This window comes from Sphaerodactylus townsendi, linkage group LG06 (genome assembly GCF_021028975.2).
Source record: "Sphaerodactylus townsendi isolate TG3544 linkage group LG06, MPM_Stown_v2.3, whole genome shotgun sequence".
In the NCBI taxonomy this organism is placed as follows: Eukaryota; Metazoa; Chordata; class Lepidosauria; order Squamata; family Sphaerodactylidae; genus Sphaerodactylus; species Sphaerodactylus townsendi.
This window is the reverse complement of record NC_059430.1, coordinates 29,838,567-29,864,161: the sequence shown is the minus strand read 5'-3', so window position 1 is coordinate 29,864,161 and position 25,595 is coordinate 29,838,567. Positions and strand designations below refer to the sequence as shown.

The following is a 25,595-nucleotide window of genomic DNA, read 5'->3' as shown; positions in this document are numbered from 1 at the left end:
AAAATGCAAATGAACGCAGATGAGTGTACATCTTTGGGCCTACTCTGTGGCGGTGATGCGCCCTCTGCACAGCCTGGCAGAGTTGTTTTCCAGATTGTCAGGAGGCTTTTACTCCTGACCCCTGAGAATGCAGGCCTGGAAAACGTGCAGGCCTACCGTCACTTTCACAGTGCAAGTTATGCAAATGAAACGGCTCTCATCTGCCTTGAATATGGCACCATGAATTGGCTCAGTTCAATCTCAGAATGCTAATGGAGAAGGAAGCCTGGTCCTAATGGAACTGAAACGTCCATTGGTGAGGCCTGGAAAAGCAGTCTGAAAAGCACACAATTCACCACATCTGGGCTCAACCCTCGGCTTTTTCAGTTGACAGAACTGAGCCAGATCAAGTGAGTCAAGTGCGTCTGGGAAGAAATAAACACCTCTCTGCAGGAGGGCACGGTTCCAACTGCCTTGAAAGAGAAGATTGTGAGGTCCCTTCTGAAGAGACATCCCCTTGGATCTGACTATCTTAAACACAAACGAACAATCTTCCATATGGTGGCAACACTTCTTTTTTCAGCCAGATGTTTAAGATGCAGCTTCAGGTAATTGTGACGATGAGGGATTATCTAGACTCATCATGTCAATCTGGATTCAGGCTTGGGAGCAGCCTTGACTGCCCTGACAGATGATCTTCACCTGAGAAGAGACTGGAGTGGTGCACTTCTTGATTCTCCTGGCAGCTATGGATACCACTGACCATGATATTCTTCTGGAGAGACTGGCTGGGGTGAGAATAGGGAGCACTGTGCTTCATGATTCCAATCTTACTTGGCTAGATGCAGAAGGTGGCCCTGGGATATTTATGCTGTGGAATCCCATGTGAGTCTATCTTGTCCCTCAAGAGGTTTAACATCTACACAAAACCGCTGGGAGAGATTATCCAGCAATTTGGAGTGAGGGACCACAAGTATGCAGACAATGCACCATTCTATTTCCCTTTAACAGCTGAGTCAGGTGTGCCTGTGGACCTGAACATTCAATCAGATGGATGACATTCAACTGAAGTTCAATCCAAGCAAGCTGCTACTGACCAAGGTTTTGTAGCCTACCCTGGAAGTGGTTGCACTCCCCCAGCAAGCTCATAGGCTGGGGATGCTGCTTGATCCCAGTCTATGGTTGGAGGCTCAGGACTCTGCCATCAACTTTGTCTGATATGCCAGCTAAGACAATTCCTTTAAAAGTACAATCTGGGCACAACATCCACGTCACACCACCGTAATGTGTTCGATATTAGGCTGCCTTTGAAAACTGTCTGAAAACTTCACAAAGTCCAAAATGTAGCAGCTATTGCAGGGGGGTCAGATGCAGGGATGCATCATCCCTGTGCTGAAAGATCCCTGTGCACTGGCAGCCCATCCATTTCCAGGGCACAACTCAAAGTACTTACCTTTAGGGCCCTAAACACTTTGGGGCCAAGAAACTTGAAGGACCGCCTCCTCCTGTACTGTCCAGCCCGCCAGTTAAGATCCTCTTCCCAAGCCCTGCTCTCTGTGCCTCCGCCTGCAGAGGTGAGGTGGGTGGCAAACAGAGACAGGGCTTTTTCAGTGGTGGCACCTTGTCTTTGGAATGCCCTCCCCCTTCAGGCTCGCCTGGCCTCTAGGTGTCCTTCAGGGACAGGCCAAAACACTTCTTTTTAACTAGGCTTTTAACTGAAGGGTTCTGGGTTTTTTCAGCGATTTTGATGGTCTGTTTCTAGTCTGAGGACTGTTTTACAAACTACATTTTAGCCTACTTATTTTTAAAAATCATTTATTGATGATTCTTACTGAATTATTTCACTGTGAGTTGCCTTCAGCAGTCTCAGGAGAGGCAGCACATTAATTGTCTAAACAAACAAACTTTATATACAGATTTTCCTAAGCTCAGCAGCGTGCCTCTGGCTACGTAATTACAATCAGACTTCAGGTCGAAAGGATGACTCAGCAACCAGAACGATCTCCTGCTGTGTGTTTTTCCCTCCAAAGTTGACCTAACATCTTCCCAAACTTGCTAAGGCTACATCTATTAGGCCCCTTCCGCACATGCAGAATAGTGCACTTTCAATCCACTTTCAATGCACTTTGCAGCTGTGCGGAACAGCAAAATCCACTTGCAAACAGTTGTGAAAGTGGACTGAAAGTGCATTATTCTGCATGTGTGGGAGGGGCCCTAGTGAAGTTGACAAATCAACACCATGCAGGCCAGAGCGGTGAGTGTCAAGAAAAAATCTTACAGCTTTCCCCAATCAGCAACTTGCGCTACACTTACTCCATGCCTTGTGCCGTCTGCCGTGCGATGTCGATCAGCTTGATCATCTCAAATTTGGTCTCGATGATGTGCAGATGGTGGTAAAGGCTGGACCCCTCACACCACTGTGTAACTATAGCCAACTGGGGCTTGGTCGAATAACCCATGAAAAGTAATATATTCACATGCCGTGTTTTCCTGTAGAAATAAAGGAAAGCTTCAGATCATTGAAATAAACTGAAAGGATAAACATTCTGCTACTGCTGGTGTGCGGGTATTTAGCTCGACTACCAGAACATGCTGTGAAGAAGTGCTTACAGGGCCTGTCTGAAAATGCTCACAAGGGACACAACGTAAGTCAGTGCTGAATAGGAAGTTAAGAGACGAGTGACAAGGTTGGACTAGAAGGGGATTGGGGTAGTGAAGCCAGAGACAATGTGAGGTTTGTCCCGGTTGTGAGGATGGGCTATGAGGGAATCGGAGGCCGTGAAGGCAGAGACAATTGTAGGATAGTGCCAGTACTGAGGATGGGCTATGAAAAAAATCAGGGGCAGCGAAGGTGCTGGAAAGACTTTGCATTCTTTATTTAAAGGGTGAAAGTGACTGCATAGTGTTCTCCAATGTTCCCTCGCTGAACAGAAAAACAAATATTGACAGTAACTGCAGTAGAGCCCTGATTGTAACAGAAAAACACAATCCACTTTTCAGCAGAGTAACTGGGAGGGACAGTGTTTTGAAAAAATGTTTGCAATCAATAGCTTCTGCAATTTAGTTACAGTTGTATGTCAACATAACTCAATTCATACAATCTTACCTGAGCACTCCTACTTCATTTTTAAAGGCTTGTAACTGCTGAGGGGTAGGCGCTGTAACATTCAACATTTTCACTGCCACATCACCTTCAAAAGCAATCAGAGAAAAACATATCATGTAATGTGGAAGTCAGCGAAGTCGCTGGAATGTGCTACAATGTGAAAGTATTCCATAAAAGCTTATTATACAACATACACTGAGCAAGGTCCAAATCTGTGGGTGCACATAAAGGCTTGGACATGCCTACCAAGTTTGAATGTTTGTTTCTCTGAATGACACTGTCATGCTGAACCCAATGGCTTTTCAGTGTCCCTTCAGTTTCAGAAGTATTTTGCCAGATGACATGGGTGGGAAACTTAAGTTTTAAGAACATCGAACCCGGGCATTACTGGATGTGCAGAACAAGAAGCAAGGGAAAAGGAGTTGTTTGGGTTCTCTCTGTGACTCCAATGCAGCTGTGTGCTTCCAAGGAACTGAGATAAGCACACAGCTGTAAGATCAAAACCAGCACTCCCAGTTGAAGCTGGATTTCTTTCTTTTTTAAAAAAACAAAAAAACGAACTCTTTACTGGAACATCCCAGTTGCAAACAGCATCTTTTTTTTGCTTTGCTTACTTCTCACATCACAGGACAGGACCCAGCAATAATATTTATGTAGAAAACACTCCAGCTGGATATAAACAAACAAAATAAGAATACATGGAGGTTAAGTATATGGTTGGTTTGCACGAACTGATTCATCCACTTGCATACATGTGAGGTGGGAATGCCTCTGCTGGGCAAAGCAGCTCTTTCCTCTGTCAGTTGCTGCTCATCAGTGACTACTTATAAGGAAGTGGACTGGCTACAATACACTATCCCACTCTGGGCCAATGCTCAGCATTTGGCACCTACCAGCATCTGCAAGATGGTTGCTTTCTCTTTTATCTGGCAGATCTGTTCCAGTCCAAAATAAAAGAGAGTTCTCCATATCCGAGATATTAGGCCATGTCAGATATTTTGCTTACCTGAATATACTTCTGTATAAGTCGACCCAAGTATAAGTTGAGGCACCCAATTTTACCACAAAAACCCTGGGGAAACTTATTGACTTGTGTATAAGTCGAGGGTGGGAAATGCAGCACCTCCATGATCAGCCCTACACTGCAACCCACTGCAGCTCGAATTCACTCTCGCTTTTAGAAATCCCAGCCCTCATCACTACCCTTTTCCTTTTCCCCTCAAGTAGAAGTTTTCTGATCGCCAGCTGCTGCTCGAGCAGTTTGTGCCTTGTGATTCTTTTGTGTTAGGGCAATGTTCCAAAGATTGCTTAAGTTTTTGGCCTGCAGGGGGCACAGTTTAAGCAATCTTTGGAGCATTGCCCTTTTAAGAAAGTCATAGAGACAAGCTGCCCGAGCAGCAGCTTCCCTGAAGCCGAGCCTCAGAACCTGTGGAGGTTTCAGCCTTAAAAAAGGGCTGAAAAACTCGACTTATACGCGAGTATATATGGTATATTTCTGCCACTATTTTCATACACCTGGCATCTTACAGTACAATGTGCAGAAACACGTCAAGTATCTGTGTATTGTATATGTCCACAATACACACAAGAACAATTTAATACTGTAAATTGTATTAATTACAACTCTTCATACTACTTTGAAAACACTTTAAAAGCAAGTGAAACTTTGCCTTATTGCACTGTCTCCAAAAGGGGGAAAAAATCCTTGTGACTTTTATGATGTTCCTGGACATTTTCAGTTTTGTACATCTCTGTAACTCCATGTAACAATAATCAAACTCCTGTAGTTGATGGGGTGGGGGAGTGTTAACAAAACAGTTTCTAGTTCTTCTTAACAGAGACTGTTTTAACATTGTGACAGGACTGGACTTTGCAACTGGCTTGCAGAAAATAAGGCTGGCTACCAAACCCAATTATAATTTGCGGAACTCCTGCATTGTACTCTGAAAGAGACTCTTAACACAATTTTTGGCACACTTTGCATAGAATTAAGCCACTGAGTAACATCAGGCAGATCTGTTTCAATTATCACATGCTTACAGCTTTAAAAAAAAAGGAAAAACTTGATTCTTAGCATAGTGTTTTCCATACTTTAGAGAAAAAACAGTCATGCACACAATTACATACCATGCCACTTTCCTTTATAGACTGTTCCAAAAGACCCAGAACCTATCCTCTGTCCAACTGTGATCTGGCCATCTGGTATCTCCCAATCATCACTCGAGTCTCGTCGACCAAGGGTTTTCTGCAAAGAAATGCAGGATTTGTGATGCACCTTTCTGAACAAGGACTGCAGCCACGAACAGATGCCACAACAAGCTGCAATTAAACTCCAACCAGGAATGAACGCAACTGGCTGCTGTGCTTATCTACCCCTTGCTCTTTTCTCCTCAACTGGGATTAAACCAAATCCTGGCTTGTGTGGAGAAAATACACTGATTCACTGAGGCACCCACAAATTAATGCAAAACAGTGAACCAGAGTTTGACAGAGCTAGGAAATTGGACATGAAGGTTGTAAAAGGAAGAGAATGAACGAGCGCAGCAACAAGCTGTGCTTCATGCAAATCTGAGTTCATTTCCCACTTAGTGTGACGTCTGAAATCAGTCTCTGTGTTTTCTCCTCACGTAGTGACCATTACATCTGTACTGGCGTGTGTTAACCATGGTTAGCTCCAAGCTGCAGCCTGCAAATACAACTACCTCCCAAAAGAAAGGGTGTGTGTATGTGTGTGGGACTTCATACATGCAAGAAGATAGGGATGCCAATCTCCACGTGGGATCCTCCAGAATTACAAGTCATCAGATTGCAGATATTGGTTCTCCTAGAGAATATGGATGCTTTGGAGAGTGGACTCCATGGCATTATACCCCACTGAAGTCCCCGTCCCCCTCAGGCTCCATCCCCAAACCTCCAGGAGTTTCCCCATCTTGCAACACTACCTCCCTGGCCCCCACTGGTAGCTAGGGAAGACCTGACAACCCTGGGGGAGCGGGGCGGACTGCATCAACTGGGGATGCTCCTGGTCTTCTAATGAAAGGTAGTGGCTTTGGGCAGAATTAACATCTGCACCAGGCCTCTAAATGTCCTGGTTGCTATGGTGCTCCAGATGTTCATGGATTACAATTCCCATTAGCATGTCCAACTGGCCACGCTGGCAGAGGCTGATGGGAATTGTAGTCCCTGCACATCTGGAGCGCCACAGGTTGGCCACTCCTGCTATAGGTTTTCCAGGTTGTATGGCCACAGTCTGGCAGTTTTTGTTCCTAATGTTCCACCTGCACCTGTGGCCGGCATCTTCAGAGGCATGTCATGGTAAGATGTACTTACCTCCTTGGACGTGCCTCTGAAGATGTCAGTCATGGGTACAGGTGGAACATGAGGAGCAAAAACTACCAGACCATGGAAGCGCAGCCTGGAAAACCCACAACAGTCAGCGGATCTGGCTTGAAAAGCCTTCATCAATACCTCTAAATATAATTAAATAATAAACAATAAACCTTACCATTCTAGTCCGATCTTCTGAAGATGAAGAGGATTTTCTCTCTCGCTGAGGGCCAGGGGATTTCTGTAATGCTTTCACATTGGTGAGGGACCCAGGTAGGGAAGCAGGCGGTGTAGCAGACAGACCAGTGGTTGAACCTTTGGTTGAGATTAAAAAAAAAAAAACCAAACCAAACACACTCATGAGTTTTTAAATGCATCTGAAAATTCTCTGAAGTGGGCTTGAGACTATACTAAATGCAGAAACTGCAGCTTAAGATGCAGTATTTCAGAACACATAAAGGCATCCAACAACATCAACATTGCAAATTCTTTAAAAAGTGCATTTAAAAACCACACTTCTAGTGCAGCCTGAACTCACTTAGTTCTATCATGAGTCCTCTATTGACTGATGCAAGGTTAGGGTTGTGCACTTCATTCATGAGAGGATATAGGAAGTCAAACAGCACCAACTATCACTGCATGCTATACAACCTCTTATTCATTACTGAATCACTGAATTACTAAAGGGCACTGGGCACACTGCACAGGAAGAAGTCAAGCAGGCTCAAGACCACTGAAATCAATGTGACTCGAGCAAACTTAAGCCTTCTCTGTGCCTGCTGTCTCGTTAATTAGGAAAAATGCCAATTAAAAACGTCAGTCAGAACAATGCACTGTATTCTGCTGGCTTGGTTATTTTAGAAAAGTCTATGTTATACTTTGGCATATTCAATCTGGCTTTCCAAGTTAACTGTCGCTGACCGTTTGGGAATCTAACTAAAGGTGGGCAGGCTACCAATCTGGACTTAACTGGAAAGATGATTAAAAAAACAAAATAAAAACAAAAGCTAGGATTTAAAGCGCCATCAGCAGAGTTGTACAAACCCCAAGGGTGTGTGTTTAAACTCCATCAGCAGCTCTCTATGCTGCCTGGCAAGCCGCTCTCAAGGCTGAGGGGCAATATCATTAATGTAACAAGATAAAACTCCAAAAACCAGAAAACGGGCCTTGAAGAACAGGAGGATAGAAGAGTAAATCGTAGACCCTGGAATATCAGAGGTTCGAATTTAAGGGGGGCAGCGCAGAGAGAGAAAAAGTCTATTATTCACTTGCCCCAAAAGACCCACTTAGATAACTTGGAGATCTTCATCTTTCCTACATCCTCTAATGGGGACGGGAAGGCCTTTGCTTTCTTGTGAGGAACTCTCATTTGCACCCCTGGTTTCAGCTGCCACAACTCACTCACTTCTCCTGGGCCTACTCTTCAATTTCAGCTGCAGAGCAATCTATGGCACCTTCTTACAAGTGTCAACTAAGTAGAAGGGAGACCTAGCTCCTGGTTTCTGCAGTGATGCCCTGGGCCTTCCCCTGGTGCCCTCATTAACTCTGACCTCCTCATTTCTGGCAAGGTGGGAAACTACTTTATCCTTTCCCATCATTTCAAAATGACATCCTGTCAGGATTTCAAATACTGCAGTGAGAGTTCTATGGGGGGGGGAAAGGGGGATGGATGGGTCAAACAACTAAAAAATGCAGCTCACACAAAATGGTGGCCGAACAGTTATCTGATGAGGACTAGCTCAAGCTAGTATTCTAATTCTTTCATAGGGAAATAATCTACTGTATTGTTGAAGGCTTTCACGGCCGGAATCACTAGTGTGTTGTGGGGTTTCCGGGTTGTATGGCAATGTTCCAATAGCATTTTCTCCTGACATTTTGCCTGCATCTGTGGCTGGATCTGAAGATCCTCTGAAGATGCCAGCCACAGATGCAGGCAAAACGTCAGGAGAAAATGCTACTGGAACACGGCCATACAACCTGGAAAACCCACAACACACAAATAATCTACTGTTTATTCACAGTGCAGCACCCTTCTCAGAAATACAGCAGGAAAATGATGCTGAACTGTCAATTCACTGATGATCTCAATAATAACACAGTGACAACATCGCAGACCAAGATTTTCATTAATGTATTAGAGGCAATGCTTTCTCCATTGTCACTAAACATTGAAATCTTTTGGCCTCAAAATGCATGTCACATAAAATGAAGTTACATTTCAAGAGCTTATTTTATTTTGAAAAAGTGTTCCACTTTCAGATTTGGTTCGCAAGATGGGCAAAGACCCTTTGCAAAACAACAGCTGGAATGGAAAGAATGTCTCAACTAGAACGTGTATTGCCCTATCAGGATTTCAAGCTGCAGTTAAAATGCTTGGACCATGATCCAACAGTTAGGTACAGTTAAGCCCACTTAAGTACATGATTTGCACTTATCTGCGCTGGATCATGACCTTGGGGGCTTTGTTTTTACATTAAGATAATTTGTGCAATACCAACCACAGATCCAGTGCTAATAAGCCAAAATGGAAAGATCTTATGTGTTAGTAAACAAACGGATCTTGGTTTCAACTCAAGTATGCAGAGTACTGCAGCAAGATCCATGTGTATCCAGATGGTTCATCTCTTCAGCTCAGTCACTAAGACAAATTATATACCAACCACGTAAATCAAGTCGTCAGTGGAACTGTTAGTACGTTGCAGCAGTACTCTAGCAGACGGGGTAACATTAGGAAGCATATCAGCATTAAGTTAAAACTGACAGCCAAGAAAATCCTGCCAAGATCATGCTCAACAGAACACACTACATAATTTTTGTACCAACTTTTGCTCCTGTGGCTTTTAGGCCCCTTCCGTACATGCAGAATGATGCACTTTCAATCCAATTTCACAACTGTTTGGAAGTGGATTTTGCTATTTCGCACAGCTGCAAAGTGCACTGAAAGTGGATTTAAAGTGCATTATACTTATGCCTAAGGCCTCTTCCGCACACGCAGAATAATGCACTTTCAATCCACTTTCAGTGCACTTTGCAGCTGGATTTTACTGTGTGAAACAGCAAAATCCACTTGCAAACAATTGTGAAAGTGGACTGAAAGTGCATTATTCTGCATGTGTGGAAGGGGTCTTAATGGCACACTAATTTGCTCTCCATAGCAGGCAAGATTATTATCTTTGTGCTGTGAAAATCTTTAGCCTGTTGATTTCTGCAGACCGGCCTGAGCATACCCCCCCTCCCCCCGGGGAAAATGGTAGCCTTAATCGCAGGCAAACCCCTCGGAAGACGTCACGCTCTGCAGAACCTGTACCTACTCTCACTTCCACTGCAATTGTGACCCCTTCAACAAGCAACACACTGTTTTTAAAAAAAGGCAGAACAGCAACCTCAGCTGCACACAACATATTGCTCTAGGAGCCTATGACAGATGCCCAACACAGAATGATATGTGGGTTTAATACCGGTGAAGGTGAGAATGAGTGAGAAGCACATTCAAAGCATTCCAGCCAGGCCAAGCGAGAAAGAAAAAAAAATAACAACAGTGTCGTCTTGATAAACTCACACACTTACATACACACGCTGTGAGGGTGAAGCACAAACAGCATCTGTGATTTTATTTTAGTTTGATTTGGGTGAAAACAAGAAAGAAGAGCCCAACTACCTCTGAACACTGGGCCAGGCTCAAAATCAAACACTATCTCACTGGGGACAGAATGGAGGAGGGGACTGGGAGTCCGGGATTGGTATTTCCGAAGGCAGCGCATCAGCTGGTTCATAGGGGCTGTTAGAGAGAAAGAGACGGGCAGGCAGAGACAGGAAGACAGACACACAGAAGAAATGAAAGTCATGGGACATAACTAGAGATGCTTTGACTCCTAGGCACAGATAGTTCCTGACTGTACAGGGGAGGGGACCCCCCCCCCTCCATTTCCACTTTTCTTAAGAGACAGAACACTTTTAAGAGAATGGGAATATTATCAGATGCCCAGCAGAGAGCTTATGGACCAGAGTTTTAAACTGACACCATAGTACACAACATTTAAATGTTGGGACAGAATGGGCAAAACTGTTCAAAAACCACAGCTTCTCAGACACACAAGATAGTTTAAGCGGGCAATGTATTAATCGGTGGCGTTTGTGGTTTTCAGTCACATACCAGGACCGTAGATCTGAAAGTCTGCAAAGTAGTAGCCAGCTTGTTAGAGGTAACAGGGTGGGGTGGGAAATTAAAATTATGACTAAAACAAAACAAGGTACATGATGGACAAGTCCCAAATTGCAAATGGGGTTTTAAAGAAAGAGGAAGCCATGGAAAGCAAGAAAGGCGGCAGCTTAACACGTGCTTTCCTGCATCACGTGGGGAAAATCCTAAGCAAGTCTCAAATGATGGAGAGCCAAGTCAAAGCTTTCATGACCCCGGGCAGCCAGCTAGCATTGGGGTTCTAAGCTGAACAGTTCTTGCAGCGGTAGCAACAGCCATGGGCAGGTGCATCATGTGGTGGAAATAAAGAAAGAAAGAAGCATACAGCCCCCACCTCACTACCAAGTTCATCTCTGTTAAGAGCCCAACACATTCACAGGCCACCAAGTCAAAGCTGATTTCTGTTCTTAGCCTCCAGTATTGTCCTATATCCCACTCCTAAAACATCACAAAGGACGGGCTGGCAAATGATTCTCTATGGCACAGGTGTCAAACTCGTGACCCTCCAGATGTTATGGACTACAGTTCCCATCATCCCCTGCCAGCAGTATGCTGGCAGGGGATGATTGGAACTGTAGTCCATAACATCTGGAGGGCTGCGAGTTTGACACCTATGCTCTATGGAGAAAGTTATGGGTGTACTAAGGAATCGTAAGTAGCTTGGAATACCCTCTTCTTTCTCAAACGTGACATGCATTAAGCCTCCATTTGTCATGGGGGATTTTCTTAGGGTGCCCCCAGCATTCTAAGAATAAGGAGAAATGCAGCTTTTGGTGGCTAGTTCGCAAAGTGCACTGGCTGGCAGTCCCTTAAAAGAGGCCACATTGTGCATCAAAGCAGTAAGGTAACCTTTTCTGGTTCTGTAGGATCAAGGGGGGCGGGGGCGGGATAAACTGAAGGTCTATCACCTCCAGGAGGCATCTTATCTATTAAAAAGAATACTGGCTACCACTTTGCATGTTATTCTCCACCCTCCGCCACTCCCAAATCCCTGCAATGAAAACCGTGAGCTGCCAAAAGTTACTGGACAAATGCTAAATGTCACGGACAATCAAGTACAGCTAAATCTCACTTCTCTGTTTACATTTCTCTCTGTGTCTGTAACTTTGGAGGGGGGGAAGCAGGAAGCGCTGAATTCTGTATGCAAAGAAAACAAAGGCACTTACCTCCCTCTCCTCGCAACCCTTGATCTCTAATGAATTCCTACAAACCAGAAACAAAACTGTATGCATCTTATTCATGCATGACTGGTCACTACTTCAACAGAGCATAAACACAAAGGTGACATTTGCTTAGTTAAGAATTACATACGGACATCAGTTTATCAATACAGAACACTTTGCTAGTAGCTTCGCAGTGCCCACATGGCCGAAGATTTGGGCTTGACAAGCTAACAGCCTTACCGAATAGGGTCAAGGTGAATCATGCTAGGATCACATCCTGCACTAACAAAAAATGATCAAAAACATTATTCTAAAGAGCAAGGAAGAAGAAAAATGAAGATTCACGACTGGAGGTACAAGGAAAACTACTGTCAGACAGAAGTGTCATATAGGTGAGATATTAGTGCATGGACCAGTTTCTATTAAAGGACAAATAAGCTTTTGAGTAACACAGGACTATTAAGCATAATAGAAATGGCACAGCCAACTCTGCTTTTGGGAACACTGTAGAGTGGCATCTGATAATAGACTGCTACCGGTAGGTCCCTTTACTCCAAGAAAAAGGCTCATATATATTTTGAGGAAGGCTATACATGATCCTTTCACCCTGACAGGGTCAAACTTACTCAAGCATCAGCCATGAGTCATGAGACTTCAGACCATGGCTGCGCTATGAAAGAGTGGCTCCTGCCTTCCCACCTCACCCTTCTGCCCTAGAAAGGTGCAGACTCTAGAAAACTAAGTAGAGCTGCACTGCACAAGTTGGCTGACTGGATTTGAGAGGCGGGATGCCCGTCGCCGCCCACCCCTGCTTTGAGTGACTGAGGAAAGAGAAGACCAAGCTCAGCTGCTGAACTCACATCAATGTTGACAGGTTCTATCGTGTTGATGTGCACGTTGGGGGCAGATGAGGAACGATCTCGTTGAGCAATCTGATTCCGATGGTCTTCGTCTGCCGGACGGAAAGGCTGGGGTATTGGAATGGATTTTGAAGGAGAAGGGCTGGGGAGGGTTGCTGGGCTGAGAAAACCAAAGCATTCAAAAAAGACCAGAGGATTAAAGTTTGCAGTGATCTCCAGTTATTCCACAGAACATGGTTTCATCCAATTGAGTTCCCTGCTTTCTAGGGGTTATTTAATGAAGCAAGCGATAGCACATCGCATCAACGATCCGTATCCCAATCATGGCACGAACTGAAATTCACCAAAAAAAAACAGGTCCAGAGAATGATGGTTTGTAGCCCAACAGACATAAACAGTAGATTTGGATGTATTGTCGAAGGCTTTCACGGCCGGATTCAACTGGTTGTGGTGGGTTTTCCGGGCTGTGTGGCTGTAGATCTACCAGACCACGGCCATACAGCCCGGAAAACCCACCACAACCAGTAGATTTGGAGTTACTGCTCTCAAACTTGAGTGCAGTTTCTTCTGCAATGTGGTGACTGTTTTGATTGCTCTTATATTAATGGAACAATACAGAAGAGATGCTGAAAGGCAACAATTGTTGGAACCCCACTCTTTGAAGGATTACTGTCCCAGCTTGCCAAAAGTCTGGCATGAAGACTACTCTACTCTGGACCTCTTCAGGCAATAGTTTGAAGGAAGTTCCACTAGACAGCGATACTGCGTGGGGAGAAGAAAATGGGTCATACGTGGATCTATGCAGCTGAACCCACATTAAAAAAAGCTGCAGATGGGAGAGGGGAGCAGAAAAAATGCTTAGTCCAATCCTACCCAGAGAGAAGCAAATTAACCCTTCTCTGCCTGTGAATGACAAGCTTTCTCTCACACCTACTCCTGGCATGAGGGGTTTTGCTCTTTTCCCAAACAGACAATACTCAGAAATTCTTCCCGCCTCCAAGTTATCCCCAGCTTGGGTCAATTTCCTGCCACCGCCTTTGACTATGAGCAGCTCTCAAGGTGCAGCACGTTAAATCCTCACCAGGCCTATTGGGTTAATTTACACCATTTGGGTTAATTTACGGAGGCACACTGTTCTGAACGTGTGCTTCATCTGGGGGGGCAGGGGGGCGGCGGCTGGTTTTGCCGATTTCACAGTTGCCACTGAGGCTAGCCAAGTTACTAATGGAGGTGTGATTATAAATAAGAGCACTGACACTTCCTTTGTGGCTAAATGTGAAATAGAGTGTCAGCTTGGCAAGCATTGTTCCAAGAACTGCTGCTACACAAGCACAACCACTCCTTTCAATTAAACTTCTTTGAAAGGGAGGAAGAAGTCCTGGGCAACAACTAAGCTTGCTGGAATAAAGAGTTCAGGCAGCAGCATTCAGCACAAATGCTCAGCAGTGGTATCAATACTGTGACCAAGTCCAGCACAGGAAGAGAAGGGATGATGAACTGATTTCTGTAAGTGCTACAAGAAATACCATGCCAGGGCTTCCCACGCCACTTCCCCCTGAATTGTGTCCCTTCTGGTATAAAACCCCTAAACTGCTTTCTCCTGAGTTCCAAAGTCTGATAAGAAGAAAGCAAGTGGTGCAAAAGCTTCATAGATATAATCCCCACCGCCACACCATGATTTGCCTCTGGACAGATCTCATGTTAATAGTCTGCTGTTATTTATTGTTAAAATAACTCCCCTCTCCCCCCCAAAAGCTCAGAGGGGAACAATTATGATATGAGGTGAGACAGTGTCCCATTGAAAAATACTTCTTGGGTGTTGTGGTGAGGATAAATAATCATAACAAAGTATGTGGCATGTACAAAGTGCTACGTAAGTAAACAAATATGTACCGCATGGAATAAGATCTAAATCAGGGATGTCCAACTCCAGCGTAAGGACTTACAGAGTAAGAGTCCCATCAGCTGATGGAAATCATAGTCCATGAACATCTGGTGGGCCAGAGTTGGACACCCCTAATTTAAATTCTCCATGAGTTCTTGTAGAATCAAAAAGAAGGGTGAGAATTATTCCGCTGTTTTCTGTGTTCCAATTTTGCATCAGTTATGGAACTGCTCAAAGATTTAAGCCAAAATGCACTGGCTTTTCCAGTAAGGAAGAAGAGTTTGTCAGAGCAGGACCACAAAGCCATGTTTTAACACACTAATGAACAAAATATGCTGTAACTCAACAGTAGCGATTAAGGTCATACCCAGTAGAATCTGAGGGCGCCACTGAGGGGTATGAACCAGATGCTGGGGTGGTGTCTCCTAAGGAGGCCTCCTCCTGTGGTATTGGGTGGTGTTCAAAGAACTTGGAGACGAATAGCAAGCTGTGAGGCGAGAACAAGAACAAAAATAAAGCTGGGCAACCCCCCTGAAGTTTCACAACATTAAGAGGAAAAGAACATTATGTCAACTAGAATGTGTTCAAGAGAAAAAGCATCAGAAGACAACTGCTCAAGTGCGTCACACCGCAAACTGGTAGAGAGAGTGACTTGGATATCTTAGCCAAAGAGCTGCTATGTGCATCGGTCAAAATGGCTCGATTCCTGTAAGGGTGGAGCAGTACTCTGCTCTTCTATGTAGGAAAATTATTACCAAAAAAATGCTTGCCAAAAACATCAACCGTGGGCAAATTCTCCCCATGATCTTCAGGCACACATACCTGAATTATGGTATCATTATAATGTGTATTTCTCCCATTTCCACAGCTTCTGGCTGGAGAGTGTGTAGAACATCTGGGCCCAATTCAGACGTCACAACAATGCTCTCTTTGTGAGTGCTGGGGGAAAACCTGGTTCACTGCCAGGCTCATGTGCTCCTTTCTTTTCCGCCATTATGTGGCAATCCAAGAGGGTAGAATCCCAGAGGACTGATACAGAAACAAACACCAGTTCATTAAATTGTCCATGGCTGGACATTATAACTGGAGTTATACGGAAGACCTCTGCCTTTAATCTTGGGACTGTATAAGGGGAGGAAGAAGAAGAGATGGCCTGGCAGGTAAGTTTGTGCCCAACACAACCAAACTGAGATTTGCATTGTCGAAGGTTTTCATGGCCGGAATCAACTGGTTGTCGTGGGCCTTCCAGGCTGGGTGGCCGTGGTGAGATTTGTTCGTGTCGTATGAATTAAGCCCCTTGCTTAACAGCCAGGATTACTTTGCCAAAATATTTTGTAGGAGATGAGATGGCACAGGTCTTGGAAACGGAGGTGACATTTTACGCAGAAGACATGCAGCAAGTATAACATTTGTGTTCTGCACCAAAATGCTGAAAACTTTATGATGCTTTGGGTTTTTTAAAAAAACGCAGTCACTTTATGGAAACAAAGAAAAATAGCAAATCTGTTTAGAAACTGTACGTATGAATGGGCTGCAACACGGGGAGGCTTTTAAAGGATGTTGTTAAAATATTCAGCCACTTTGATACCCACCAATTAAGGTGGCTTCTGAGTGGTGTTTATCAAGCTGGCATGGTTGATTTGGCCTGTTGTTCTGAATTCTTGAATGTTTTTCTGGGCTATTAAAGCCAAATAAAGACTAAAGTAGAATATGGCTACGAAGAAAGCAGAATGCTGCTACGCAACAAGGGAACTGCCCTGGCAAAGAATAACCAGGATGAACAGACAAAATATTTGAGAGTATATATGCATTCAGTACATTGAGGTAGTCTGTCATAAGGTTCACAAACGACCACAACGTTTCATTTTCCAGCCCTGTGGCAATGAACCATATAGAACTTTCGCCGGGGGGGGGGGGGGGACTTGCTTGAAAAAAAGGTGAGTTACAACATGTGGCTAATTTGATTCAATTCTCCATGCCCAAGGGCAACTGGCCTCCAAGTGAGTTACATAAGGCATAAGCCAAACAAGAAAGCGTCCTGTTTTCAAAACTAGGTTCACCATAGCGTAGCATGTGGCAAAAGCCAGCATAATCATACGTAACACAGTGGTGGTGGTGGTGGTGGTGGAAAGTGCCCTCAAGTGACAGCACATTTATCCAGTGAGCTTTTCAAGGCAAGCATTGTTTAGAGGTGATTTGCCATTGTTTGCCTCTGCGTAGCAACTCTGGATGCCCCTGGTGATCTCCCACCCAGGGCTGACCCTGCTTAGCTTCCCTGATGAAATTGGGCTAGCCTGCAGCACAGGAGCCATGCATAATAGAGTAGAGATGAGCTGTACTGGTGAAACCCTGTGCACATGATATATTTGGAGGGGCCCATCTTTATCAAACAGGAAACACAGCAAGAATTACTTCCTCCTTTGTACGGATGGAAATGTCACTGTCGCTATGTTACTGGAAGACCCTCCGGTGCTACTGCAGCTGCAAAAATCTACTGCTTTGCCATCAAAGTGTTAAAATACAGGGCGTATTTGATTACTTACTCAAGCTGATCGTAATTCACACACATCAATGGCACCTCTGTACTACAACGCTGGTGAAATTTATATCCACAAGTCTGACAGCGGAATCCCTGGAAAAGCAGCTTTCGACAGAAGTCGCAGAACGCTAAAGTAAAGAATGTCTTTCGTACCTGTGGCATCAACAACAACAACAACAAAAACAAAGGAGTAGTAGTCATCAAGAGGTGCACCAGTCTAGAATGTCTAAAACTAGGCACCTTGTTAAAGATCTGTTCAAATTCTTTCAATGCTATGTTTGTAGTCACAATCAAACAAAAAAGCACTCTTCTAAAGGCCTTGTGATTGCTAACAGCTCTTTTCAAATGTTGAACTACTTTCAGGCACTGAATTATATCTTATTGCTGCTGTCAGCAGTAAGACTTAAGCTCACAGATAGTGTGAATGTAGGTATATATACTACTGGTCCACAATTGCAATCAATTCAACTCAATTCGTTCATTCATTCATGTGAATGCAAGTGCAGACTGTTCAATGCACACTGGGTGTTTATACAGTACCAGCATAAATCACATGTAGCACAGTCTATCATATGCTGCACATGTCACAGCCCAATTTTCAGGAAGAAGTTAACCTCAGGGTCTCCTCTCTTTAAGGGCCTGCCTGTAGGCACTCCAATTGGCTTCATGTTTTTAGCAACATTTTAACATTTTGTACCTCACAAAAGAAAACAGCTTCAGGTTTGGAAACCAGCAATCACACTGGGTTATAATGACCCAGCTGAAGCAGAGTTGGGGGTGAGTAAATTTCCACACATTAAATCCCTAAGGCAGAAGGGATGACAGAAATGTAGCTTGCAAACCCAGAACATTTAATTGGAATTAAATTATAACCGAACATACTTTTTTTGTGTGAACATAATGAGGATCTGACTGTTAGAAAATTGACTCTCCATTTGAATAGTTAAAAGAAAGATGACCTGATTTAGTAAGGTGCGCCCATGAACTGTATACTTATAGAAGTGCAGTTACCCTACTGCTGGCTATATAAAGCTTTTGCAGAGTGGCACCTGCCATACCTAGAAACATTTGGCTTTCAGAATTAGGACCAATATCTGCTTAAAGGCTTGGGTACCGAGTCGCCCGTTTTTAAAAGATGATGCTTTCTACTCATTAATGAGATTTACTTTTATTGATCGGCATAACTCAATCGGTGATCCAAAATACCCTCTTGACAATCATTTAGATTCTTTTAACCATCATACGTGTAAAGTTTATGTAGCAGATATTTGAAATATTTAAAATGAAAAGATGTGACAACAAAATGTTTATGTTTTTCAAAGGTTGAGGGGAAAGCAAAGGAAAACAAATAGCCAAATGTTTTGAAGCCACGTTGACCAGAGATGTAAGATTTTGATGAGATTATATGCCTAGAGCTCCAGAGGATGCATCACATTTTAAGAAGCTCAGCTGAAGACAAACTTCTCTTTTAAAAGTCAAATTCATACAATAAACCTGGTCTACAGAGCGCTAGATCCGCCTCCGCTTGTATTGGGCTTTCTTGGATCAGGTTCTATTTCTGCATCAAGAACCACTGATGGTTTCAACACCGCTTTGAAAGTAGGGATCATAAGCGAGGGACCTTGGTGAGCCAGTAAGGCACCACTGATTATGCATTCCTTTACAACGCAGCCCAATGCTTCACTAATAAATCACTGCTGACCTGTCACGCAATGTTATATTTAAAAATCTTACATGCAGAGAAAGTCTGTCGAATTCCCATATGAGAATATTGCGATTTCTAAAGAACCACACTTCATTCAATGTCAAGTAAATGTTTCGAAATCAAGGGAAGTTTACATCATTCTTTGCACAATTACGGGTTCAGCCTAGGGACTACAAGGATGCAAAACCTAATTACATCACCGGTGAATAAGCACTTGGAAGTCATCATAAGCGGCGGGCGTAATCTGAAGTTCAGCTTTGTGCCTTGAGGTGGATTTCTGATCATGTCTGGCCTGCTGAGTAACCTCCAACATCCAGATGACAGCAACGATTCTATTAATATTCAACTACAGGTACAGCTGTCTTTCAAGAAGTATGTGCACACAATGCAATCCATTCAGCATATTACGGTAACAGCCTTAGTCACCACAGTTGAGCAAAAACTAGCTCCAGGTGACTAGAAAGCAAACCCTTTGCATAATGGAAAATACACAGGGCTGCATCAACAGGGCTGCATCAACCAGGAAGAAGGGGGAATTTGCCTGTAAAAGCTAGGTCCAGAAGTTCTTGAACCACAGCACTGAGCATGTGCAAAGCCCATCTATGTGATGCATGCCACAAAGTAGTAACTGGTTTTTTTTTCATTCAGGTTACTGATATACAACAATCAACTAAGAAGTCATGCATTAAGTGAGTGAGCTGATCACAACTGCACATATGTTTGCAAGGTTGTGTCTAACACTCTTAAGGAACTCTGAGCATGTCAACAGGGAAGAAGACGACCATTCCATACCTACGGCTACAGTGGAAGAGCACTAGAATTCCGAGGGGAGAATTCAACCTGCTTTTGGGGTGGTGAAAAGGTTCTGGAAAGAGCCATTATGCTGCAGTCAACTTACGGAGACTTACCCAGAGGTAGTTTGCCTTTGCTTGCCTCTGCACAGCAACCTTGGGTTTCTTTGGTAGTCTCCCATCCGAGTACTAATTTGGGCTAACCCTGCTTAGCTTCCAAGATCTGATGAGATCAGGCTAGCCTGGGCCAACCAGGTCAGGACAAATGATCTACAGAGAGGTGGTTTGCCGTTGCCTGCCCCTGCATAGCAACCCTGGGTTTCCTTGGTGGTCTCCCATACTAATACTAACCAAGGCTGACCCTGCTCAGCTTCCAAGATCTGACAAGATTTGGCTAGCCTGGCAATCCAGGTCAAGGCAAAGGATGTAAAGAGGCAGCGTTCCCTTGCCCACCTCTGCATAACAGCCCTAGGTTTCTGTGGTGGGCTCCCATCTAAGTACCATCTAAGGGAGGGGCACTGGTTTGAGCATCAAACTGAACCAAAGATGCAGCATATGGGGCATCAGCAGACCCTGGTGAATGTGTGGGGAAGGGGACAGGGCAAAAGCACCATTTTATTTTCAACAAAAGCATTTTTAGAAGCTTGTCTAGTTTTTAAAACAGAGTAGATTAAACTGAACCAGCCCATGACACTGTATAAAAATACGTACAAAGTTATGTGTTGTAAGAGGCACGTTCTCCAAGACCTCCACGTGTAATTCCTCTCCAGTGAGCCAGGAAATGTCTGTATCCCAACCAATTGGTTTCTTCTCCCTATGGGGCAAACAATCTATTTATAGTTTAACCAAACCTCCAAATCTAGGCAGTTCATAATTCTGAACATCTAAAATTGGTTTTTGAAAGGACAGTGATATCGAGTGGAAGTCTGCTGCTCAGGCTTTCACTGAGAGAGCAAAGAGTTTAAAAAACAATAATTTAACTTGAAATTATTTCAATTAATTCCAGCACTCTTGTACAGGCTGCAAAGTAAAGATCTACAGCCTCTTCCTTTCATCCCTGGAAAAGATCTATAACAGCAGCAGGCTACTGAGGTCTAAAAACAACAAACGGCAATTTTCCACTGGGAAAAAACAATAATTAAAAGTTTTTAACAGTACTAGATTAGACCCAGAGATTTCACTAATGATGGAAACAATTTGTATGCATAAGTACTAACGTCCAACCAAGATTACTTAGAATGGAAACTATTTTTTGAAAAAAAGAAGAAAACTTCCAAACATTGCTTTAAATACAATGGTCTGCAAATACAGAAGTAATAGAGAACTAAAACCAGTTTATATGGTGGTCTCCAATCTGGTACCTACTTATTTCTTGGTGCCTATTTGCTTCTTCCCCAAAACACTTCTTCCTCAATGCAAAGAGCCAATTCTGGCTTTCTTCCACCTCAGTGGAAAAGGCACTACAGAATAGCCCATATGGCATAATGTTTGGGTCTGAATGAAGCAACCTCCCAGATACAACTGCCTCCATTACAGGAGGCTTTGTTTGCACCATAACATGTTGTAGAACCTTCCCAGTGTTTTGTGATTGGTCAGCAATTCAGGGCTCTCCCTGACAGCCATTCTGTTGTGGTACCCCCTACCTATACACTAACTTCCCAGAGTGCCCACAGCAGGGGTCACTGACCTTTTTGAGCCTGTGGAAACATTTTGAATTCTGAAACAGCATGGCAGGCACAGCCACAAAATGGCTGTCACAAAATGGTGACCGCAGGAAGTGGAGCCTGTTAAAAAATGGCTGCTGCATCTTACATTCAGTCACACAGTGAAAATCCTTGTGCTATAGTAGCAGCTGCTGCTAAAGCAAAGTTTTTAAGAATCTGAACAGCCAATCAGATCTCCAGCACATAATCATAAATCTTGCTGAACAAGACCTGCTGGGCCCAACTGGTTGCACCGATCCTCTAAAAACATTTGGTGGGTGTAAGGAAAGGTGTTGGTGGAGACCATCTTGAGGACCCCTGGCCCACGGGTTCAACAAGGTTGAGGACCTGGGTTATACAGTATATCCTAACTAGCAAGGGAACAGATTCTCCGTTGACGCCCAAAATCTCCAAAATGTTAGACATTGCCAGAGGCTATCTGGTAAACCTTTGCCTACTGATGTACTGTGAAAAACAATATTAATTTGAATATGAAGGAATTCTTATTTACTTTTATTGATGGCTCATACTCTCCAATATCTACAGGGTTCTTTTTTCCACATGCTCCCTAAACAACAATGTATACAAACCGTACCCATCTTGTATTCGATAAACAGCACAGCATTCTGGGATAAGACCTCGCATCATCAAAGCTTTCTTTAAACTATCCCGGACTGTTACCCCACATCTTGCTGGAACCTGTAAAAATTACAAGGGATAAAAATCACAATTTGATTTCACCTTCACATTTGGGGAAGTATTTCTAAATCCTTAAAAGCACAATGTATGGAGATACGTATTTGACAAAACTTGATCATAAGTATCATTTCCCTAGTTCTTTGCACCATTTCTGCTTTGGACACATGAAGACGAGTTGCACCTTTGGTGTATAATGCTAATCTACAAGCAAGTGGTTTGAAACTGCATAAAAACACCTCACCTCCCTCTTCACAATGGGACAAACAGTTTCTAAGCCACCACTGGCAATAACTAAGGCAGGTCATTAACAAAGCATCCATTTGTCAACAGGGACTAGAAACTGCTCTGTCCTACAAAAATCCATTGAACTGTCAGCTGAGCACAGACTCCACTCTCAAACTACCCAGCTGAGACAGCACTGTTTGCAAAAGAGTGCTGCTATTTATGTCCTTTCAGAGCCTAAGTAACACCCAATAAATTAAGACAGAAATTCAATCAGCAGATTGTCTGCACTTTATGCATGTGGTCTTTGGAAGGAATTCTTATTTTCTCCTATTTACATCTGCCTTTTCCTGAGGTAGAGTCATACAGAAAGGTGTGAACTGTAACTCAATGTTGTAGTTGTACAAACTGCAGCATTAACCAACAACCATTCTGTTAAGAGAAAACAGCTTGGAAATTGCTTCTGAAAGGAGTTTGGAAGGCATGTAAGACTGCATATGATTACTATGTGAGAAAAGAAGGGTGTTTTACTGATGCTCAGAGGTCATCAATTACCTCAGATGTTGCTGGGCCAAGACTTAGCAGTAAAAACAAGTTCTGGTCTATGTTCAAGCAAACTCAAGAAAAAATTAAAGAAAGGGAAGGAGAAAGATAATGAGGAAGTTGACTAGCAATATGAAAATCAGAGAGGGAAATTATCAGCTAGTTAGTGTGACACGGATTCCAGGAAAGATTGTAGAACAGATCATGAATGGGTTTGTGAACAGAAACGGTGTGATGGTTAAATAAGTTAAATAAACTAAATAAATAAATCTATTCGTGGTTTTCTTATGACTAAGTCATGTCTGACCACTCTTTTTTCAATAAAGCTACTAGTTTGAAAGGCCCCATGGTGCAGAGTGGTAACATGCAGTATTGCAGTCAAAGCTCTGCTCACAATCTGAGTTCGATCCTGACAAGAGTCAGTTTCACCTACCCAGCTTTCCGGGCGTAAAGTGTGGATGACTGGGGAAGAAAATGGCAAACCACCCCGTAAACATGGTCTGTCTATTAAATGTTGTGATGTGACATCGCCCCATGGATTAGTAATGGCCCTGTTATTGCACATGAGACAACCTTTACCTTTTTACTCGTTTGGAGGAACAGGAGAATGATGTGATCTCCTTGGATTTCAGTAAAACCTTTGACATGGTACCCTATGATGTTGCTGTTGAAAAATTAGTGAGATATGAACTAAATATGGACTACTGTTAGATGGACTGTGCCAAAATGCTGACAGATTGTGTTTCCCCATAAGCCTGGAGGGAGGTGACACGCAGAGTGCCTCAGGGTTATGTTGGCCCAATGCTGCTTAGCAGCTTTATGAATCAAGACGAGGGAGTTCAGAATGTGCTCATCAAGCTTGTGAATGCGAATACACTGGGTGAAGTAGTTAATACTCTGGAGGATAGAAATAGGATGCAGCTGGACTTGGATAGGATGGAAGATTGGGGCCAGGCAAATAAAAGGAAGTTCAACAGGAATAAGTGTAAAGTGTTCCACTTGGGTAATAAAAATCAATTACACAAATATCAGATTGATGACACCTGGTAGGGTGCAAAGAGTATTTGGGGGTTCTAATGGACCATAAGCTTAATATGAACCAGCACTGTGAGGCTGTGAAAAAAAGGCTAACACAATTTTAGCCTGCATTGGCAGAAATGTAGTGTTGAGGTCACGTGAGGTATTGGTGCCACACTATTCTACACTGTCCTGGAGTACTGTATTCAGTTTGGGAGACAACACTCAAGGAAGCATGCCAGTAAACTTCAAGGAAACCAGCATAGGGTGATAAAGCTGGTGAGGGTTTGCAGACCATGTCCTATGAAGAGAGGGAGAAGGGGCTGGGAATCTTCACTTTGCAGAAGATCTAGATAATTGTGCGGTGATATGATTGCCACCTACTGATACCTACAGAAATGCCATGAAGAGGTTGGGGCAGATATAGTCTGACTAGTGCTTGATGACGGGACTCGGATTAGTGGATAAAAACAACATCAAAGGAAGTTTCATCTAAATTTGAAGAAGTTTCTGATTATGAGCTATGTTTGATACTGGAAGAGGCTCGCTTGTGAGGCAGTGGATTATATGTCAGCGGTTTTAATGTATTGATTGGATACCTGCTCATTGAGGATATTATAGTTGCACTTCTGCACTGGCGGGGGTTGGACTAGATGACCTTTCCAGCTTTATTATATAAATTAATTAATTAAACTGGCAGATTTGGGGGAGCGAGGACAACAACTCCTGTGCAATATTTTTCATTTCGGAATGAAGGAAATACTTTTTAAGACAAGGTCTTGAATGAAACTTTTAATGTGAAGTCTCCAGCATCAGATCTTGAGTTCCAGGAGGAAAGGCAACTATAAATAACATAAATAAAATAATTTTATATTATAGATTTGAAGGTCCCTGAAAAACAGTCCCCCCCCCCTCGCATTTGTTTCAGAGGACTTTCCCCAGTTTTTTAATATGGAAAAATCAAGACATTTGGGGAGCACAGAGAAACATTCCTTCGGAATGGGTGAAATATTTTTCAAGACAAGATTTTACACATGCAGAACTTATATCATGAAAAACTGTGTGTTGACAAGACTATGTCATAATGTGTTTGAGAATTACAAAACAAGTCCTGCGTGTCCAATGTTATAAACTTTAACTTGACCTCTACATATGCTGTAGTCCTACTAAATGCTGCTCTATCATATTTTCTGTCCAAATAAAAGTCTTTGTTTTGTTTACTAAAAAATTGTTTTCCAATTTAAACTTTTACATTTCCCTTACCTCTCAGTTGGCAAAAATGAACATATATGTGCTAAGGTAGCCTAGAGAAACAGCAATTTGCTTCTCTCTCTTTAAAGTACAGGGAATACTTGCAATTCTACATGAAAAACCCAGGGCATTTATTTATTTAGCAGATTTCTATGCCGCCCCTCCAGGAGCCTGAGGCAGCTTACAAAATAAAAATAATAAAAACAGAACATTGAAAGATATTACAGCATTAAAAAACCCAGCCCAGCAAAAAAAGCAGACAACAGACAGCTTAAAACAACAGTTGCCAGGCTAAAATGGTGTTTAAAATTAACCCATTAATTAAAGGCCTAGACACCAAAAACATTTTGGCCTGTAGGCACCTCAAGGGAAAGGGCATTCAACAAGTAAGGTACCACTACTGAAAAAAGCCCTGTCTCTGGTTGCCCCCCATATTATCTCTGGAGGTGGGGAGAATATACAACAGGGCTGATGAGGCAAATCTTAACTGGTAGGCTGGATGATATGGGAGGAGGCAGTCCTTCAGGTCCCCTGGTCCCCAATGGTTTAGAGGTAAAAAAAATGCACTCTGAATTGTGCCTGAAAACAAGTAGGCAGCCAGTGTGCA

The 25,595-nt window shown here is 43.2% G+C and overlaps 1 protein-coding gene across 2 annotated transcripts in view; it reads right to left on the bottom strand.

Moving 5' to 3' along the window:
- BRAF (B-Raf proto-oncogene, serine/threonine kinase) overlaps positions 1 to 25,595 on the bottom strand; it is a 67,982-nt gene that overhangs the window by 14,611 nt on the left and 27,776 nt on the right. Inside the window, exons 4-14 of one of the 2 annotated variants that reach the window (XM_048499551.1) lie at positions 21,852 to 21,955; positions 20,265 to 20,367; positions 17,062 to 17,210; positions 14,886 to 15,005; positions 12,634 to 12,793; positions 11,777 to 11,813; positions 10,071 to 10,190; positions 6,591 to 6,727; positions 5,213 to 5,330; positions 3,086 to 3,170; positions 2,293 to 2,469 (exon numbers count right to left, since the gene is read on the bottom strand). In XM_048499551.1, coding sequence (XP_048355508.1) covers positions 2,293 to 2,469; positions 3,086 to 3,170; positions 5,213 to 5,330; positions 6,591 to 6,727; positions 10,071 to 10,190; positions 11,777 to 11,813; positions 12,634 to 12,793; positions 14,886 to 15,005; positions 17,062 to 17,210; positions 20,265 to 20,367; positions 21,852 to 21,955 — 1,310 coding nt within the window. The remainder of the gene's footprint in view (positions 1 to 2,292; positions 2,470 to 3,085; positions 3,171 to 5,212; positions 5,331 to 6,590; positions 6,728 to 10,070; positions 10,191 to 11,776; positions 11,814 to 12,633; positions 12,794 to 14,885; positions 15,006 to 17,061; positions 17,211 to 20,264; positions 20,368 to 21,851; positions 21,956 to 25,595) is intronic. The other variant, XM_048499549.1, reaches the window with a different exon arrangement.